The sequence below is a fragment of the Nilaparvata lugens genome, chromosome 4, assembly GCF_014356525.2.
Source record: "Nilaparvata lugens isolate BPH chromosome 4, ASM1435652v1, whole genome shotgun sequence".
NCBI classification, from domain to species: Eukaryota; Metazoa; Arthropoda; class Insecta; order Hemiptera; family Delphacidae; genus Nilaparvata; species Nilaparvata lugens.
The window spans coordinates 46051992-46074403 of NC_052507.1; the positions used below are offsets into that span (position 1 = coordinate 46051992).

Consider the following 22412-nt stretch of genomic DNA (forward strand, 5'->3'; position numbering starts at 1 on the left):
ATTGATAATTTGACTAATGTAGTTATTCTACATAAGGCCAACCAGCTAGGCCTGGGGATTTTCAGGAAACCTAAAAAAATTGTATGCAGCCTCTTCACTGTAATGTTTACAGTCAGGAACAAAGCAAATGTTCGTTTGTTTCAAACCATTTTCATTTGTGTTCGAAATCAGACTGTATACATTTTCAAATAAAATTGTTAAATATGAAAAAGCAAACTGTAAAATTTCCAGCATATGCTGTGAAAGTGAACTTATATTGAAAATAAAATAATAATTGAAAATTTCAGGTAAGAATAAAATTAATGTGGCACTTCAACTTTCTCTACAACTAAAAATCAATTTTTCATTGGAAAAAAATTAGAGAATTAACTGTTTAGAAAAAACTGAAAAATACATTTTATTTATCAAGATTAGGCTTACCATAGCATTTTAGGCTTATCATAGCAGCCTACACACATACTACAGTACAACACACATAGTACAATAGTTACTATGCACTACTTCGTGAGACTTTCTGCTTTGGCTGTCCAAAAAAAAATAATATTTGATCTGAATAAATACTGGAAATTGATGATTTGAGTGTGTAGAACTTGAAAAAAGTATTCTCAACTCTTAAAAATCAATTATTTAATTGATATACTCGTAAATGTAAGGTGATGTTTTAGGCCGATAAGAATAACACGCACCCTCTCCATAGCATCGGTTTGTTTAGAGACTAAAATGGCATCATAGCAACGGCTTACGTCACACTTACATCCCCTATTGATTATTCATAATCAAATTTTGAAATCAAGGTTAGTGCGAAGTTACAAGATATGCCTATTTTTAAGCCAAAGTAGTCAGAAGTCAGAATCAGAATTAGGATTAATACACATCATATTTATATTTACTTATTGGTCAACTTCATTACTTACATAATAATTAACAAAAACGATATTTTCCCATCCATATAATTGGAGATTGAAAATCCATTCAATATTATAGCTAAAGTTTATTCAGAAGCCCAATAATCTTAATACTAATGCTGTCATTTGACTGGATCTATAGACTTATTTGAATGGCTTTTTTCAGTGGCTCTACAAATGCTTTATAGACTTATAATTGAACGAGCGTTAGCGAGTTCTCACTTTTGACTTACTGAATGCCAAATTCGTTGTCCGTCTGTTTGTATGTTCTACAATAACTTTAGAAAGAGTTGATCAATCAGCTTCAAATTTGAAACACATATTTTTCGAATGGTTTTACAGGTCGAGTTCGTTGGACAACAAAGTCAATTATTGACTCACTCCTTCATCCTTTTTAAGGATATAACAGATAACATGGGAAGTGCATGAGAAAATAATGTATCAATTTATCATTTAGTCAGCTGAAGAATTCATTGCATGCAATAACTACAGTTTTACCATTCATTCATTCATTCAAAACATCAGCTGAGGCTATTTGGGAGCTATCACACGCGTTGATACATGATTTCAGCTATTAGTCCAGTCACTATATACATTGGTGCATGCAATTTATATCGTAGTTCTGATTTTTTAATATATTATTTGGGTACATAAGAGAAGTACAGAACCAATTTCTTCATGCAAAATTTCCTTGTGCTAGATACAGAGTGGCCCAAAAACCTCGTATTTTCGGCTTATTTTCCAGTTTTCAGCTATTTCTGCCAAAATCTCGTAATCGGACAGGAAAATTTGCTCTCGCCTTTTTTCTAGATTATGAAATTCTGAATAAAATGAAATCATTCGGATTCATTTCTATCACCAATGGGTACTGAGTTATGATTTTTTCAAAAATGAGTAAAATTTGAAGAAAAAATCAATTTTGATGAATTTTAGCTTTTGATCAACAATATCTTCCGATTGTTACCATTTGGATGTATAATTCAAAATCCCTTTGGCGTATTTTTGTTCACTACAATCTGAGATCAGGTAGAGCGCTCTATCTCATATAGATTTCCAGGTACACCTGACAACTGTTGTATTGTGAAATACTCACCTTGTATTGTGAAAAACACCTAATTTTCAGCTCCAATCATCATCACCAACTACATAGTCTTCACATTGATATTTCGAACAATGACATAAATTCATAAGATTATATTCTATGAGAATCACCCGATAGATGCACTTCATTTCAGTATCTTCTAGTGGAGAAGCGCGCTTAAGGACACCTCAAGGATCAAAATTCCAAACACTCATAACTTCTGACACAATGCTTGGATTTCATCGTGCTACACTTTATTCTTCTCGGCTCGTCAAGGCGGTCCAAAATCATGCATCATAAGTCAAATTCGGTCGAAAAGTGAAAAATTTATTGTTGAGTGTACAATTTTCTTTGTCAGATTACGAGATTTGGCAGAAATAGCTGAAAACTGGAAAATGAGCCGAAAATACGAGGTTTTTGGGCCACTCTGTATCTAGCACAAGGAAATTTTGCATGAAGAAATTGTTTCTGGACTTCTCTTATGTACCCAAATAATATATTAGAAAATCAGAACTACAATATAAATTGCAAGCCCACCCCCTTTTTTATGTCTATATTGACTGGACTATAATAGGCTACTACAACTTTCACATCAACAAAATGAAACGGGTTGATATATTAATGTGCGGTATTCGCCATTTATTTTCTCTTGGAATTCTGTATCGGGATCATATATGACATGACCACTTTCTCATTTAAAAAACTGAATTCATATGAGGGATTCAAAAATGTTGAAGCGACAAAGTGATTTTTGAAGAGTAATTTTTCATCTCAAATCGGATTTCCAATGTAACCTACTGTCAAATTATTCTTGTATGAGAAATATTTAGCTGTTTCCATAAATGTTCACCAACTCTGTATAATTAAAAGTTGCGGGTTACAAAGATTTCATTACTCAACAGTTCTTGAACGAGTTCTCCAACCCAGGGGGTCACTAGTTCTATAATTCTACTATAGACTTTTTTCTGCTCATTTCACGGAAGGAAGTTCATGCAATATTCTGGCTTTTGAAAATCTGGTTTGGTGAATCAACACGTTATGGAATACACAGACTATTTTAGAAGTATATTTATTTGAACTTACAACAATAAGTTACAATAAATTAACAGTCTATTTAACAGTAACTCTATCAGAAGATAGAGTTTGGATTGAGCAATATTGAGGAGGAAATTATGAGAATGGAAAAGGTGAAGAATGAGTTGGAGTGAGATATGAGAGGAGGAGATAACTGGTATTGACGAAATTAGTAGACGTAGTGAGCGCCGAATCCATCGAAAGAGATGTGAGCGACAGCGGGGGCGGCAGAGTAGGCCACTCCGAGGAGGGGAGAGGCGGCAACCTTGGCGACGGGGGCGGCGTAGGCAGCGGGTGCGTGGTAGGCGGGGGCGGCGTATGCAGCTGGGGCATGGTAAGCGGGAGCGGCGTATGCAGCTGGGGCGTAGGCGTGGGCGGCGTATGCAGCTGGGGCGTAGGCGGGGGCGGCGTAGCTGGCGTATCCAGGGTTGCTGACACGGACATCAGACTTGCTGACGCTGGAGTAGGGGGTATCGATGGTCTTGGTGTAGGTGGACACCTGTCCCAGGTTGCCGTAGCTCCTCAGGATGTTGGCCGACTGGGAGGTGACGGCGGGGGCGGCGTATGCAGCGGGGGCGGCATAGGCGGTGGGGGCGTATGCGGGGGCGGCAACGTAGCCAGCCTCGGCAACAGCCAGAGCGACGGCGGCAACGATCAAAAACTGTACACAAAACTCGATTAGTCATCTTTGTTTTCCAATCAAATCATATTATTTTACAATTTATTAAAGATTTTCTTAGATAATCAAATAAAAAAAAACCCATCCTAATGCTGAGTTGCATCATGAAGATCGTAGCATAAAGATAGCAAAGCATTGATGCCAGATAATTATTAATCCTACATCCTACCTGCATGTAACTCAGCATCATGAATCGAATTAACGAAAGATCTATCAATTTCAATCAGAATTTACAAGAGAGAAAATATGTTTTTCATAAATTTAAGAAAGTAATATTGAAATCACGAAATTTCTTGCTTATGATAAGTCACTGCTTACGAGATCTTCAACTCCTACAAAGACTGTCATATTTTCATCATTCCATTCCATCGGAATAAGAATATGAATTTATTTCTAAATCCAATTTTGAACACTCATCCTATAATTTATCGTTACATGTTCATTTTTACTATCCTTGCCCATAACCATAGGTACGGAAAGTATTGATTTCCAAAAAAAATTAAGGTACCCTAATTTCAAGTTTTCTATACGTTCCAAGGTCCCCTGAGTCCAAAAACATGATTTTTGGGTGTTGGTCTGTGTGTGTGTGTGTGTGTGTGTGTGTGTGTGTGTGTGTGTGTGTGTGTGTGTGTGTGTGTGTGTGTGTGTGTGTGTGTGTGTGTGTGTGTGTGTGTGGTGTGTGTGTGTGTGTGTGTGTGTGTGTGTGTGTGTGTGTGTGTGTGTGTGTGTGTGTGTGTGTGTGTGTGTGTGTGTGTGTGTGTGTGTGGTGTGTGTGTGTGTGTGTGTGTGTGTGTGTGTGTGTGTGTGTGTGTGTGTGTGTGTGTGTGTGTGTGTGTGTGTGTGTGTGTGTGTGTGTGTGTGTGTGTGTGTGTGTGTGTGTGTGTGTGTGTGTGTGTGTGTGTGTGTGTGTGTGTGTGTATGTCTGTGAACACGATAACTTCATTCCTAATCAACTGATTGACTTGAAATTTTAAACTTAAGGTCCTTATACCATGAGTAACCGACAATAAGAAATTCAATAAGATTGAATTCAAAATGGCGGATAATTACTAAAAAACCATGTTTTTCACGGTTTTCTCGAAAACGGCTTTAACGATTTCCTTCAAATTTATACCATAGATAGCTATTCATAAGCCCTATTAACTGGCATGAGTCTCATTTCTGGGAAAACTGCAGGAGCTCCGTAATATTCTTGAGAAAAATGGCGGATAATCACTAAAAAACCATGTTATTCACGGTTTTCTCGAAAACGGCTCCAACGATTTTCTTCAAACTCATACCATGGATAGCTATTCATAAGCCCTATCAACTGGCATGAGTCTCATTTCTGAGAAAATTGCAGGAGCTCCGTAATATTCTTGAGAAAAATGACGGATAATTACTAAAAAACCATGTTTTTCACGATTTTCTCAAAAATTACCTGACCGATTTTTTTCAAATTCATACCCTGTATAGTTATTTATCAGCTCTATCGACTGGCATGAGTCTCCTTCCTAAGAAACTAATGGGGGGTCCACCCCATCCTTGAGAAATGGACTTTGTAACCTCGTTCTCGTGCATGAGGTAGGTAGGTATAGCAGTTCATAAGAAGAACACATAGTCGAGATATTTCATCTGTAGAGCAGCTGTTTTGACGACTTTTAAAAATCATCGAATTTCACAATAATTACACAAAGGAATAAATCTGGTGTGGCGCACTCACAAAACTTTCCTTGCCGTTATGAGAATTGATCACCTGACGCTAGTGTTCACGCGCATCTCAAGTCTACTTATAAACAAAGATCTCAGTCAGCTGGTGACAGGACAATAACGCTGGATACACACGAGGTCTGCTATCTCTTCGAAGTGAATCATTTAATAGAATCAACAGTTGCCAACAGTTTGCAATTGGAAAATCACATTTTCTCGAATTTCGAGCTTATTTTCAATTTCAGGTGAAAGTGTTACTAAATATATTTATTGTAGAAATTTTCATGCTCAATCTTTTCCACTTGAATTTTTCTGTTCAAATTGTATTTGAAGGCTGATAATTGAGAATCTGAAACCAAACTTTGCATAGATGGGGTGGAGCTCCTGAGATTTTTACAGATATGGGACTTGTGGCAGTTGATAGTGCTTAACAATGACTATTCTAGGAATAAATTTAATCGAAATCGTTGTAGCCGTTTTCGAGAAAATCGCGTAAAACCCTGTTTTTGATAACATTTTCTCCATTTCAGCCGCCATCTTGAATTGCATTCGATCGAGATTGTTCGTGTCGGATCCTTATATTGCAAGGACCTTAAATTCCAAATTTCAAGTCATTCCGTTAATTGGGAGATGAGATATCGTGTACACAGACGCACATACACTCATACACACACACACACACACACACACACACACACACACACACACACACACACACACACACACACACACACACACACACACACACACACACACACACACACACATACAGACTTATACCCAAAAACTACTTTTTTGGACTCAGGGGACCTTGAAACGTATAGAAATTTAGAAATTGGGGAACCTTAATTTTTTTTCGGAAAGCAATACTTTCCTTAACTATGGTAATAGGGCAAGGAAAGTAAAAAGTATTCTGAAAACAATTATATATAGAAGTCTGATCGTAGTTTCAAATATTTTGCAGCCAATCGTCATTATGTTATTCCCCTGAATTATTCTAGTTTGAGAATGGGGCTTACAGTTCAATGAGCAAGGAATGTTGTGTGAGTGTACCACACCAGATTTTTTTCGAATAGGAATGGAGATTGATTGATGGGTATTGATGACTGCAGTCGCCAATCGCAGGTAGAAAATCAATTACTACAATCTACGTTTGATATATACCTTCTATATTCAAAGTTTAATTGCAATGATATTCTTTAGAAGCTTGATACAAAATCTTGGCCTAAAAATTGGTGATACATTATATTACTGTAAAAACAATATCATATTGAAGCTGAACCACACTCTTAGCCATAGAGTGTTATGTATAATAGTACGGTGTATAGAAGTAGAGTGTAGAAGTATAAGAAAACTCCCATAATGAGGACATAAGGACACACCAAATAATAGTTGTACAATTACAATATCTTAAAGGGAGCGCGTTCTTTATCATTGTGAAAATTGTAACAAAAGTTTGACCAGCTTTTGAATGATGTGATAAATAAAAAATATTTCATGTTATAGATTTTTGGAACTACGACTCCATTGCCAATAGTGTTTCAATGTGATTTTTAAGTATTTCAATCAATGAAAATGATCATTCCATTTCATCCACTGAATTTTAAAAATATGGAAATTATTTGACTTCTGAAATAAGTGACTTAGTAAATGATAAGTGAAACAATGGGCTATTGATGAATTTGAAAAACTGTAATTGGAAAGTCTATGAGAAATACAAAATAAAATAAAAACATTCATGATTTTGAGTTGAATGCCATACAAAAATCGAATGATTGAAATTGAACAACTGTATACAACCATTGAAAACTATTGTACTTCATCAATAAATTCGTGAAGAATGCATTTTAGTAAAGTGAAATCATAACCCTATTTTGGACTTTTAAAATGTTACCTATCTAAATTTGCGGGAGAAATAGTACAAGGAGTATCCTTAGTTTTTTTCCTCCCAATCAGTGTTTCTTTGTAAAAAATATAAATAAAAAAAATAGTATTTATTTTTTCGATGATTTTAAATCACAAATTAGAGGACTTTCAATAATAACTTCATAAATGTATATTTACCTTGTATATAACTTGTATTTATTCATCTAACATCAATTGAAAAGAATTTCAAAAGCTATAAAAAGCTCTTGAATCACTAAATGATCTTCCATTTTTATTATTCAAATTATGTCGAATTTCCATTCTATTTTTATTGGTAGTTTTTGGCCAACAAAAATTGAGATCCTCTAGCACTTATATTATTATTTTTAATTGAAGGAAACGTCAAGATTGATTTTAACTGATATAACACTGCTAGCACATTGACCCAGTTGCGTTAATATGTAAATGTCAAATCCAATGGGTGGATACAGAGTATTGCTAACACACTGGAATTCAACGACTTTATTCCTAAGAAACTGTCACTGTGATCGCGATGTGGACTTGAACGATGCGATAATAACAGAAATATTGATTTATCATTGTCAGCTGAACCGGTTGTAGCGCGTTAAGGCACGGGTAAAGTTGAACCAGTTCCACGCCGAAGATAATAAGTTATTATCAACACTCAGATAGCAGGTTGTGAAATATTATGCAGATCTTACCTTGTACATGTTGGTTGTTGGTGGGGTATCTGCCTCTTGTTGCTGAAGCTGAAACTGTGATGAACCAAATCGCGATTGGCGTATTTATAAGAAGCCCCTCTTGAAAAATATCACTGGTCCTACGCCCCTCCCTGGCTGCAAACCAAATATTTTTCCCACCCAGGCCTGTCTTTGTTGTGTCATATCTTGGAGGCTGGGTCCAGATACGATCAATAATAATAAATCCACACACACACGTTCAAGATCAAGAATAAGAGACGTTTCACAAATTACGCAAACAAGAGGCAGCCGGTGTGACAAGTAACATTCAAATTCAGAGCAGACGATAGTGCAAGGATAATGTTAATTGGTTGCTCGCGTGAAGATTCAGGAATTGCTCAAAGGGCAAATACCGTATCATGTGGTCTTCTACCCAGACTAGGTGAGGAATTAAATCATTAGCAATACAGGTAGTTAACACGTACCGTAATACTTCGATACCTGCCTCTCTAGTCAGCAGCATTTTTCATAGCCTACACTAATATTGTCCATTCATTTCCAGTCTTTTTTCTGCTTGATAGTGAACATATCAGACTTATTTTTTTCACTTATTATTTTATCTACCAATGTTATTACATTGTCATTTGTATTATAAATAAATAAATTATAAATTAATTTACGGTTTGTTATCTTGTATGTAACACTAGTTTTCTCAGCTCTGAAAATGGAAGAGCATTGCATCTAATTGAAAGTAATAATCTTATTTGAACCCTATTGGACCTACGATACTGAAATGCAGATCCATGGCGAGTTGGGCTCTGATCTTCACTTCTTGAAATCGAGAATCAAAAACATTCAAAAACAGAATCTTCTCCACATAAGGGATACGCTATTGGCTTTTGTACTGAGGTTTTGAATTGATTCTGATGTACAACATGCTAACCATGAATATTACTTATTTAATTATTGTAAAAAATGAAGTTCAATCAAGAGCAATTATAATTCCATAATTTGATTGCTATTCATAAACGTATATAATTAGAATCTTATGTAGGTTATCTGCATTAAAAAAAAATATTTGAATGACTGATGTTGGTGAGATTTAAATAATCAATGTTAATACCGTATAACCATTTATGATATTTCATATCAATAAAACTAAGCACCTTCATCATCAATGTAGTTATCAAATTCTAAAATTTACCTTCATTGTAACGGAAATTCAAATACAACAAAAAAATCCTTGTTCAAAATTTAATTAGAGGAAGAAAGTCTATTGAATTATTAACCAACAACAATGATTCTCCAATGAGATCAATCAGCACTATTTCTCTCAACAAATTGTATTCACTGGATTCAGTGAATCGATGAAGCTGCTCCAAAGTAGACTTCTCATGGGAGAAGTATCCTCTATTCGAAGGGACATTTCAATAAATATTTATAAGGAATCCCATTGATTATTTCTCTTGATGAAAGTTCAATGGAAAAGTTTCAATATAAGTGTAGTCTTTGACACCTTTGTTGGTATATTGAATTGAATTTTCGATTCGGAATGACTATTTTGATATCAATTGCGCTTCGTTCTCTAATTATCCTGCCAGGGGGGCTCCGCCCCGGAGAAAACCAGCCTCCCGGCTGAGAGGCCAGCTTCACTCGCCTGCAATTTTCATACGAACATCCTTCCTTTTCTGCCATATTCGTCAATGCAGACTTTCAAGCTCGATTATATCAACTATTGATTCGAAATTTCCAACTTTTTTCCAAATTTCCAATTTTCTTGGAATTGCAAAAATCTATCAGGTTGAATAAAAATGCCCTTTCCCAGATAGGGACTCCAATTAATGATAGACTTGATTGTGATATTTTGCAAATGTATGAATCTCAGACTTTTTCAAAATTGGAGATAGACAATATTTTGTAGACAACATTTTTCTTTTTCCCATCTCTCACAAGTCTTAATCTGATAATGGACTGAAAACGGTAAAGTAACCTGGTGAAAAGAATCCCTAACTGATTAAAAAGTTTCAATGAAAATGACACCGGTCTGTGGTGATACAGACTCTAGATTGAACTGTGTTATTTTTGGCTTATGTTTTGGTATATTACTTTGATTTTTTCTGCAATTTATCATTTTCAAATTTACAATACCTTATTTACTGTAAATGACTATTACGAAATATAGCAGTAGCAGAGTGACAAAGCGCCTGTATGCAGCATGAATGCATACTGCATGACAGTCATGATCAATGTTTAGTGTACAGCTGGATGGAACATAGGCGCAAAGTGAAGCAAACTAGTTTACTGCATTTACCGAAACATGAAATTCCGTTTAATCTAGTTCAGTACCTAAGTATTCATTGAATTTATTTCTCTTTATCAACAATTTTTTTGGTTGATTTATTAAACATAAAAAAATTATAAATAATAATGGTAATCAACGTAGACCTATTCTAATTTCTAATCGAAAATACCAAAATACATATAAATTGTCAGTACGTATTCTGACTAGCGCCGCTATTAGTTCTAAGAATAATCAAATTCATACTTAATCTCTTGCTAGATTTCAAGTGATATTTCAGGAACAAATCGCAACAGGTTGTTCACTTGGATTATTTCTTCATTATCACCCGCTTCTCCAGTTACGTTCAGATTCCAGACATTTTCCACTTTTTGTTAGCGGAAATTGAGACTTACTGCTGCTGCAGTTAGGTTTGATTGAAGCTGGTGGTGTAGATGGGTTTGTAAACTTGAATGGTACAAGATTTATAGTTGAATCAGAACCTGAGGAGCTTGTATCGGATTTTAGAGTTTGATATAAACAATAAATCTACGGGGGTTTGTAACATTCAAATTATACAAAAAGTGGGGGTGGACTTGGGTTTAAACTCTCACTTTCACCCTTTAATGGAGCATCTAATTAAATTAATATGGAGCATCTAATTGCATGGATAAATTTTATCCATTGTCAAGGAAATTATTAAACACACTACACCAGTGACAGTGACCATATATTATTTTTACAGTAATTTTTTATATTGAGCTGAACATATTTTTCAAATTGTATAGGACTACAAGGAAGATGATAAATTGAAGAAGTGATGATTCCGTTGTATATTTGTTTATATTTTGGTTCATGTTATCATTTTATACCTTGTTTATTATCTGGTAACCTATCTAAAGAAACACAATATTATTCACGAAAATCAGTTTGGTTTTCAAGAAGGTAAATGCACAGAAGATGCTATTGTCAAACTTGTGGAGATCTTATATAATAATTTTAATAATAGGAAAAAGACATTGGGAGTCTTCCTGGACCTGAGTAAGGCATTTGACACTATCCCACATTCTATGCTTCTGGAAAAACTGCAATGCCTAGGCATAAGAGGTGTACCCCTGGAACTTTTCAAGAATTATTTACAAGGTCGTTCCCAATTTCTGGCTATGGATGGTGTTACAAGTGAAGCTAATTTATCAGACTATGGGCTCCCGCAAAATACAGTTTTATCACCAATTTTGTTCCTCATCTATATTAATGACATGCTTAACCTGGAAATAGAAAATTGTGAAATTTTATCATAATATGCTGATGACACTACTTTACTATTCACCACTAACTCCTGGAACGACATGGAAAGAGTTAGTGAAAATGGTCTCAGTAAAATTAAGGCATACTTGGATCACCACACTTTGACATTAAACACCACAAAAAGTACTTATTTAACTTTCTCTCCAAATCAAACCGGCCAACCTAATCAATTCAACAATATTAAAATTCATTCACATACCTGTCTTAGTAACAGATTGGTGAACTGTGACTGCCCGATAATAGCGAGTGCTACAAAAACTAAATTCCTTGGCATAATTCTTGACCGCCATCTTAGATGGGATATACAGATAAATAGCTTATGTCGAAGATTGAGGTATCTAATTTTTAAATTTCACAATATTGGTATGCTAAAGAATAAAGATATTTCTCGTCTAGTTTATTTTGCTTATGCCCAATCAGTACTGCAATATGGTATAATAGCCTGGGGAGGAGCCAGAAACATCCATCTCAATAAATTATTCACCATACAAAAATGTTTAATCAAATCAATTACTTCCAAACCAAGACGTTACCCCAGCAGTGATCTTTTCAATGAGTTCGAAGTATTAACTGTCAGACAATTATATACAAAGAGTCTTCTCTTATATATAATAAAAAACAAAAATAACTTCAGACTTCGAGAGACTATGTATGATTTGAGACCATCTAGCATTACTTTTCAGAATGATCGTACAGTGTTGGACGTGTGCTGTAGGCAGTTTGTCTTTGTAGCTAAAAGACTACTGAATCATATACCTTTTGATTTTGTCAATTTCAGATTAAACAGTAGAACTAGGCATGAATTGGATAAATGTATTGTAGCATTCAAGCTCAATGAAAAACTATTTTGATACAAGTAAAATTCATTTACTAAAGATCCTATACTTTCTGTATTGATCAAAGATTTTCTCCTTCCAAATTTATAATAACCTTTAGAAATAACAAATATCAAACTTTTTTGTAACTATTGAATAATGTATTCTTTTGTAGTGAATACCTTTCCCTCTTATTTTCAATGTTTTTTGAACTGATTCATGAATTAAACTACGTGATTTTCCATTTCTTTTTATATTGTATATAAATTTCAATATGCTAAGCATAGTGGATACTGTTTACATAAATTATATGCTATGATTATCATCATTTTATAATCATGAGTTGTGCTGCTGTTCAATATTTGTAATTTATATTTTGTACATTTCTATTTTCACGAATTATTGCAATTAACTTTAACTGTATGTATATTTAATATTAATTTCTTTCATTTTATAGAGTAGTTTTTCAACATCCTGTTTCCCTCGATATTGTTATTATGTTATTTATAGCGACTCATTCCTGCGCTCAGGTTAAACCTTTGCAGGGATTTTTTCTTCTCAATGTGTCTTGTAAATTGTCATATAAGGATTAGGTTAGACAAGTTTTGTGAAAGTGTTGTATTTTATACTGTAAATTTGTTTTTTGAAGAATAAATGATTTTTGGTTGTACTAACTAGTATTGTTATTGAGAGTACTAATTATCTATCATTAAACGAGTAATTTGTAAGATGTACGTGGCAGATCAACTAAGCAGTTGTATTCATCGATGATTATTTGAAAATATAAAACTTTCATGTACTATTGGTACTCCAAGTTATCGAAGTACCGAAAATTATTCATTGAGAGAAGAATCAAGAAAGTCCGGTTCCAACGATGTGATCTATAATTTCCAATCCAATAAAATTGGAAAGGAACAGCTACTTTTGAATTGAACAAAAACGGGTTCCAAATTCTGACCTTGTTATTAAGGTAATGAGTATGATTCCCTAATAAAACCTTATATGTAATAATCATTCAATTAGAAGCAGGGGCTTAAGCAATATTTAACTTGGATCAATTCAAGCAGTTTCTTATTCGTATGTTGTATGCATTATTGCATGGTAATCTGTAATCTATTCACTATTGATAGATTGCTCTTTATTGTTTTTTCCATATTGTATCGATATTATCTCACTCTATACAAATTATATTTACTTCATGAATAATTGTGTCAAGTTAAACATTTTCCAGCTCACAGAACTGATAATATGTAGTCTACAAAAATCAAAGAATTCAAGGTTGGATTCACCATAAATTGAGCATGTATTATGTTCTGCCTACCACAAGAATATGTATGGCCGTCATTCTTCTGAATTTCTTCGAAAATGGTAAAAACGAGAATCTCGCTTTATAGTCATAATGTGGTACCTAGCTTCAAGTTTTTATTATGCATCCTATAATGAGCTCTTATTGCAGAATGGATGTATCCAGGAATCTATCATAGAAATTGTATTAATAAAGCCTAAAATTTAACCTGCCCCTGGATGCTTACTCGATTCTATCTTATCAATAAGTGAATACTTTCGATTTTCACTTTGAGAAGTTTCCACTCTTTAGTTTCCTTCATCTCTATTCCTTTCTATTTTTCTGGTTTTTCTTCTACTGCAATATACTATCTTTCTACTTCATTTTTTCTCTTCCATTCTTCTTCTTCTTCTTAGTAAGAAGAAGTAAAAGTAGTAAGAAATATTTGTCTCACTTTATTGACGAATTATTATGTTGTTATTAATGTTTGAATGCTCGAAATGAACAGATGCTTCAATGATAGTTTGTAACACGATATCTGGGGGTAGGCCCATTTGCTGGATCATCAAGGGAAATATTGGAGATTTGCAATGAGCAGGAACCCTCCAATAACTTTGCACAGAGTTTGACCAGCCGGTAACAGTAGCTGACCCCAACTTTACCTAAGATTTTATATAAATCTCATTTTTGCTTACAACAAACGGAATTATCGGGCTAAAATTATAATACAAAGTAGAAAAAAACTCAATATTTGTTTTTGATTTTCGAATTACAACAAGAATCAAAGTTTAACTATTATAGAAAATGGAAAATTCACTTGTTATTTCACCCTATTAGTATTTCATTCTCAAAATTTGATTTTCGGATGTCATTTCATAAGGTTTCGAGTAGGTTTTTGAATCCTGATTTTTCTTATACTGATTCATTTTATACGTTTATACTTCAAGGTGTAGTCCTAAAGATTTAAAATTAGTTCTATAGAACAGGAATTCCAGTCAGGAATTAATATACTAATATTTGGTAATGCAATACGTCATCAATCACTATTAAATTTTTCTATTTATCTTTGAAAGAAAGAAAGAAAGAAAGAAATATTTATTGCCAAAATCATTAAACACAACTTTACAAATGTGAAAAATATAAAAATTTTCATATACAATACATTACAAAAACTTAAAAATTAAAATATTTTCCATTTAAACATCGATTATAATATTATCATTGGCGTTACCAGCAAAACTAAATAGTTTGAGCGATGGCAACGAGTAATCAGTCGGCTATAATTAGTGGCTTGAGATTCAGTCGAAAATAGAAAAAATATAATAAAGAAAAAAGAAACATATGGAATGTATGAAAAACTAGAAAAAAAATAATAAAATTTCAATCCGAAAAGAAGAAGTACCAAGAGTGAAATACTAAGAGAGTAGAAAAACTAGAATGAATTCATATTACTTTAAAAACTCAAAAGAAAAAGAGATATCTTGCTATCATTTCATTCTATATGAGCTTCTAATAGTAGTTCTGTGAACAGTAGACCTCGCGCTCTGTAAGTTACGTTTACCTGTTATGTTTCTCAAAAATAAATAAATAATAAGGAACATACCTGTCAAATTTCATGAAAATCTATTGCTGCGTTTCGCTGTAAATGCGTAACATATAAACATAAAGAGAAATGCAAAACCGTCGACTTGAATCCTAGACCTCACTTCGCTCAGTCAACTATTTATTTGAATTGTATTGAAAATAATCACATCGACTTATCCAAAGTTCGTACCATCATAGAAGAATAACTGTATCCCATCTTAGTACTTAGTACTAGCTTTATGAGTTATGTTGCTAAAACATGGTTTTACTCTCAACGGAGACTGAGTGTACATATGTGTATTAATGTGCATATTAATGTGTACTTGAATACCCGAGTAGTTTATAAACATTACAATGAATGAGGAAGATAAATATCATGATCGCTACTTTTCTAATGGAATTACAGTATTTTAGTGTTGAAGAGAGTATTGTATTTCACTCCTGCTTGCCATCAAGTCATTCTTCAGGAAACGGTGTATTGAGGATCTATCTAGGATCTAGGTGTTTATAAAATTTCTTGGTTGATATTATTGAATAGTAGAACTTAGATGAATTACTCATCAGAAGGACGGAGTATCTTTCAGTACAGATATCGAACTTCTGTATTTTATATTTTCGATGAATCAAATGATTGTTTGAAGAAGTTTGTTGAATCATTTGATTCATCGGAAATCTAAAATACAGAAGTTTTGATGAATGTATGAGTCTGTGTAGGGCATTTTTGATTAAAAATGCTTTTCATTACCAGCACCCTTAACAACTAGTCAGAGAGAAATAAGTTTTGGCAAATAATTGCAAATGCAAATAATGTACAATAGTTTTACGGGAACAGTTTTATTTGTAGAGATGCTTCATAAATAAATAAATAAATAGTTTTTAGGAAAAGTATTTACAGATTAGTTTACAGGAAGGGATGAAAAGGAGAGAAAAGGAGATTCGTTTGAGAGAAAGATAAAGGAACAAGTTTGTTTGTAGGGGTTATAGAGGAACTGGGAGATATCAGACATTGTCCAATTACCAAGCGTAGTTGATGCCAAGACCGTTGGAGTAGGTCATGTGGGAGACGACGGGGGCGGCAGAGTAGGCGACTCCAAGAAGAGCGGGGGTGGCGACCTTAGCGACGGGGGCGGCGTAGGCAGCGGGTGCGTGGTAGGCGGGGGCGGCGTATGCGGGGGCGGCAACAACTGGGGCCTTGTAGGCGACGGGAGTGGCGTAAGCGGGGGCGGCGACGGCTACTGGGGCCTTGTAGGCGACGGGAGCGGCGTAAGCGGGGGCGGCGACGGCTACTGGGGCCTTGTAGGCGACAGGGGCAGTGTATGCGGGGGCGGCGTAGGCAGCAGGTGCGTGGTAGGCGGGGGCGGCGTAGGTGGCGTATCCGGGGTTGCTGACGCGGACATCAGACTTGCTGACGCTGGAGTAGGGGGTGTCGATGGTCTTGGTGTAGGTGGACACCTGTCCCAGGTTGCCGTAGCTCCTCAGGATGTTGGCCGACTGGGAGGTGACTGCTGCTGGCACAGCCTTGGCCACAACGGGGGCGGCGTATGCGGGGGCAGCATAAGCGGGGGCGGCGTATGCTGGGTAGGCTGGGGCCACTGGGGCAACTGGGAATCCAGCGTTGGCGAAAGCCAGCAGGGTGGTGAACACGATGTACTGTAACAAAGACGCACTTATTTAGAATAATTACATTCAATAAATATGTATTCCACTTACATCCAGTTACATCCAGATTCTGTTAATTTGAAAGAATTTATTCATTCATTCTCAGTCATCTTATTCTAAAAATTATGAACACCAAACTTATCACCTGAATTCACGCAAAATTTCAAAGGAAGCATCTAGAGAATATTGAAAAAGCTTTGTTAAGATAAAACTATAAATAACTAAAACATCGAGCAACTGAACAGTCTTAGTTTGTAGTTCACAATCTGGTTACACAGTTTTTTGTTTCTATAATTTGAATACATGTTCATGTGTTCTACTATTGAGAGTTCTCTATGATTCAATAAATCAGGTAACTCTTGATAAGATTAATATTGAAACTTTCTTATTTTCAAATGTTGAGATAGAGTAGATATTTCACTTCTCCGTTCCATGAAAACCGTTGTACGGGCCATGAAGGTACGGTACTCGCATTGCATTATGCGAGTTCAGCTGAACAATGCATAAGTCTTATTTCCAAGCAGAATACACTTCCTAATCATGTCACTTTATGATCCATAAAGCCTAGTTTTAGCAGTTTGGGGGTTCCGTATCTTGCACTGCTAATTACAGATGAACTAATGGAATCATCAAGAGTAAAGAACCTAGTCATAGTGGGCCATTATCGCCTAGTAAAAAGCTTTGTAAACTAAATATTATTTGTAATGGAGAACGAGTGTTCCAGACCTCTCAAGGGATAATTGGCTTTTGCAAAGATCGCTGTTAACTTATCAACACTATTATTTTCTCATCATTACGAAAGATCCAGAGAGAATGATTGAAAATCATAGAAATTTATGCTTGAGCAAACTAATATCATCAAGCAACTGAGCAGTTGAAATCCAAATCTTGTATTAGCCAAAACACAATATTCTATTGAACTGGCTATAGAATTTTCATTTGAATTTTTTATCGCAGATATTTGGTTTTCTAAGGATCTTCAACCCTTCAATAATTTCAAGAACGTTGTAAGTACCTAGCTTTGAAATTCAGAAGATTGAAAATTTCATTTTTCCACCGCCTATTTTTCACGTTTCACTTGATACCCTCATTGGAAAGTAAAATACGAGGTACCTTGTCAACAACTTTTCAATGCGGTTCAATCTACCAATTTAAATGAAGATATAAACAAAACAAAGTAATTGTATTTTGCACAATATCACTTTATGGATATTACAATCCGAAATAAAAGAGTTTAACTATTCTGATTTTCAGTTGAAAGAATATCCGTGTCACTAAACTCCACAATATTTAAAATTGGCAACTAATGATCTACAGAATCCAGATAAATTGCTATTTGTTCTACTTACAGACACAGAAGGCTCTTTTGACTCAACAACATTGCCTCACAAGAAGTATCCTTTCATTGGAAGAAAATATTAATAGCAATTTACCTTTGTGCGGTGCATTGGTTACCAATTCCTTTTGGGTCCAACACTGAATAAAATCACTATCACTGAACACATATCCCTATCGATTTTCCTTCATCAAAAAAAAAAAAAAAAAAAAAAATGGAAATCACTTAATAAATTTGATCACTTTAACACTTAACTTTACTTTTTCATAACTGGAAAGTTGAATGAATTCTTATAGGTTCATTATCATCGAAAAATTTGAAAAATATTTTATCACCATGTATTTGAAAACTCAGGACATTCTTGAAACGACATTAGTTCTACACTTGAAATAGAGAAAATGAACACTTCTAGGTTGGAAAATCTTCTACTTTGAAAAATATTAGATTCAATTTGAATTTGCTTTCAACGCGGTCTAACGAAGTTCTATGATAATACTGTATACTGTCAGCTACTGTGTACTTACTTTGCAGGCCATTGCGATTGGTGTTTGTACTCTAGTCCACGTTATCGTTGACTGTTGTGTCTGTACCGAGGGGACGCTCTGTTATATATACATAAATGCAATTGCAGGAGAGTACGCCTAAACCATTGTAGTTACATGAGTGTGAGTGAGTGCGCAAGAGGGCACTTTCTCCCTCTAGGCAAGGTCCCCACAGTCAAAGATATCAAGAGTCCCGCCTGGAGCTCCCTCCGCGAACCCCCACCTCCGAATATCTCCCCCTGAATTCCAATTCCCCTGTACCCTGTAAGCGTCTGATGTAGACACATCCAGTTCAACACTCTGGTTCCAAACAAGCAGATTACAATAATGACAATTGTCATTGTACAATCAATGAGACAGTCATCAATTTGGTGTCAGTGTTCGTTACCTTGAACAGTCGTCAACTCCAAAGGCCACTTCCTTGCATGGTAGCCAACTCTAATCAGATTTTCGTCACCGGCAATTAAAAGAGTATCTGTCTTGACTGAACTCAATTTTGATCAAGATAATTATTAGCACGTATGATAACCATCTTTGTTAGATTGACAAGCTCCTTACAACACATATTCCTTCACTTATTATTTTTTATTTTATTACTTTTGTAATTCATCATGAAGTTTTCCAATATTAGATCTCCTTATCTTCTCCCAGTTTGAAATTTATTGTTTTCCCAATCTGAAATACTCTTTCATTATTCATGAAAATAGAATCAGTGAAACATGGTTTCTGTTGATTCTATCTTTATTCAGTTCCCTTTCTATATTATCCTCATTACTCTTCCTCTCATAAGTTATTGCCAAAAGTTATTTATACCTGAGAATGTCATTTACAATTTCAATGTTTCAAAGTACAAAACTGTTTCTATTGATAATCTTTGTTATTTTTGACGAGATTACAAAAATCATGAGTATAAATGCTCTAAAAATATTGCAGTAGGCTAAATATGATTGAAAAAACATATCTGACTACTAATTTGTGTTAGGTTGGCATAAAACTATCAAAATGTAATAAACTCACAGTGAGATTCACGTTCCAAAGTCAGCATCTGATTGAAATTGGTTCAATATCCTTGTCTGTGATTAGAGAAAAAAGGTATCCTTTTCCACCTCCTCGCCGTTGCCTACTTACCGGAAATGTTTTAGGCTATGTAAGAATATACTGAACTACTACCAGAATATCAAATCTCAAATTTGAGAATCTAATATTGGAAAATGGAGAGATATATTTCCTCAGTGAATATAATATATATTTGAGTTAGAAATATATATGTATTCGCTCCTGTGGAAGAATTGAGCCTACAATTCTTATGGACACAAATGCACACCAAACTCCTACTCTATGCAAGAGTAATAGGGTGTGTGAGAAAATAATAAATGAGAGTTTCTAAACTCTGTTGTTCTGGCTGTTAACGTACCATTCAAATGAATCCATGTAATCAGAGTAGAAAACATGAAAACACCTCAACACTACATTAATATTGTGATAGCAAATAAAACGTTATAAACCATTGACAGTAATCAAGTTTTTCTTCTATTAGGTTCATGAAGTTATGAAGCTATTGGGAATTGGAACTATGAGAAAAAGGGTACTTCAAGCATTATTGTATGCTAAGCATCTAAAAATGGTTATTTATTTATTTATTTATTTATTAGAACAGTCACAAACACGATATTTGGAAAGAGAAACAGGCAAATGCCCAAAACTTCTTCAATTCCTTGATTTTGACACATAAATAGTCCAAAGTGAGGTTAAGTTTAAAATTTCTGTTTTCACCAAAGATTAACACTCAGAGAATACGTATTCGAGATATGACTGATGAATTTTGAATTTCGAAGGGTTGATAAGAGCCGGAAATAACACTGAACAATCCGAAAGTTTCAATAATATTAAAATAAACTTGAAAATTTTGAGCAGAAAAATCAAAACTACTATCACTGCAACTATCAGCTGATTTTTGGTTATCTGATACAAACTATGCCGCATTCAGTAAACTAAATTTTTCTTGATGCAATATGTTTTAGAAATTAGGGCTGTGTTCTAATTGAATCACTCTGTATGAAAGACTTCAATCTTCTATCGAGCAAAATTCCTATTTTCATTCTAATGATTATCACAGAATGATTGAATCAAATATCCTATATTCTATTACTATATTCACAATAACTAACATCAGATGCCCGACTTGTAACAGCAGCCAGTGCGAGTTCCAATTCAGTACTGTAACGCAAATTGCATATCCAGTTCCGTCACATTTTTCCACAATAAGAAAAAATTAACCACCTTAATTGAACTAAGGATTAATAATAAATCTCAGGATTTGTTCCAAATGGTCTTCAACTCGATGAATCCAATTCATTATAAATGCTACATTGAACTTAAACAACTGGAATATTTCATTTTCGATTCACTTATCAGTTTGATCCAGACTAAGAACAGAACAGGGAAAATTCAAGATACACGGGAGTGGCCCGAGAAAAATGTATTGCCAGGGCCGGGATTTGAATCCTTTATACAATGAGAGCCTTCTTTTACGTTTTATTCAATTTCAAAAGAATATTCTCATAATGATAAGTTGATGAAATAAATGATGTGATACTAGAATAATACAAACAATTCCATACATCAATCATATTAGTATCACATCACTTATTACATTACCATAATGAGACTCTCTTTGTTTTGTAATATATACTATTGAAACTATTATTTCTTCCTTCTAGCCATACTGGGATTGAACCAATGTTCTACATAATGTAGAACATGTAACTAATTAATTTAAAATGTAATTCCAATACGGTACCAAATGTCCATGTTGAAATTTTTCTCTATCCGAGTTAGAATATTCGTTTTTAAATTTAAAATGTGGTGCATGTAACTTTACATGTCGGTTAAAACGCAACCAGTGCTCGCAAGTTTTCAAATCTTTCGTTGTGTAATCAATGTTTTATGGTAACAAGTTTATAATTTTTTTTCTCCACGTTGAATAATAATTGGCGACTTGGCGTACTCGCTAATTGAATAATAATTGTAGAATGTGCAACAATTGATTAATCTTTTTTCGAGGCGAACAATGAATTAGGAATTTCAAAATTATTACCTACGAATTGAATTTGGACAGAAATCACGATTTTCGTCAACCTATATTTTTGAGCAGATCTTGTCGACAGGATATTGAGCGACCTCTGAACTCTGATCTACTCAACTCTGTGGATTTATTATCATTTCCAGTCAAAGTCAATGTCATCACGTAGCGCTTGCCAACGCCCCTCAATGGAGGACACAGTCTCAGTTGTCATAGTCATAAGAATAATAATTATACTCTCCTGGTGGAAATATCACAATGAGTACAAGCTGTAAATGAAAATAATGCTTCTGTTCTGTATGGTAGGTAGAGGAGAACGAGGCCGGATGATATTATGAAAAGGAGGCCTGGTACTGTAGCCAAGTACTTCCGTTCCATACTTTTCAAGGTCTTCTCCAAAAAGTAATTGTCTTCCATAATGATACTCGTATGTCGTATGTGTGAATAAAGAAGACGAATGAAGTATGAAGAAAACATGTGGCAGACCAGGCAGGAGGAGAGAGATAATGTGAGAACGGAGAAGAAAAA

The 22412-nt window shown here is 34.6% G+C and overlaps 2 protein-coding genes across 2 annotated transcripts; both read right to left on the reverse strand.

Moving 5' to 3' along the window:
• Positions 1–3039: 3039 nt before the first annotated feature.
• LOC120351204 (cuticle protein 67-like) lies at positions 3040–8380 on the reverse strand. Its single transcript, XM_039427542.1, has 2 exons — positions 8017–8380; positions 3040–3721 (listed from the first exon to the last, which is right to left on the reverse strand). The coding sequence occupies exons 1-2, from the start codon at positions 8023–8025 to the stop codon at positions 3230–3232; spliced, it is 501 nt and encodes a 166-aa protein (XP_039283476.1). The 5' UTR covers positions 8026–8380; the 3' UTR covers positions 3040–3229.
• Positions 8381–16083: 7703 nt separating this feature from the next.
• LOC120348847 (pupal cuticle protein C1B-like) lies at positions 16084–18954 on the reverse strand. Its single transcript, XM_039427544.1, has 2 exons — positions 18785–18954; positions 16084–16915 (listed from the first exon to the last, which is right to left on the reverse strand). The coding sequence occupies exons 1-2, from the start codon at positions 18794–18796 to the stop codon at positions 16280–16282; spliced, it is 648 nt and encodes a 215-aa protein (XP_039283478.1). The 5' UTR covers positions 18797–18954; the 3' UTR covers positions 16084–16279.
• Between the last annotated feature and the right edge of the window lie 3458 nt (positions 18955–22412).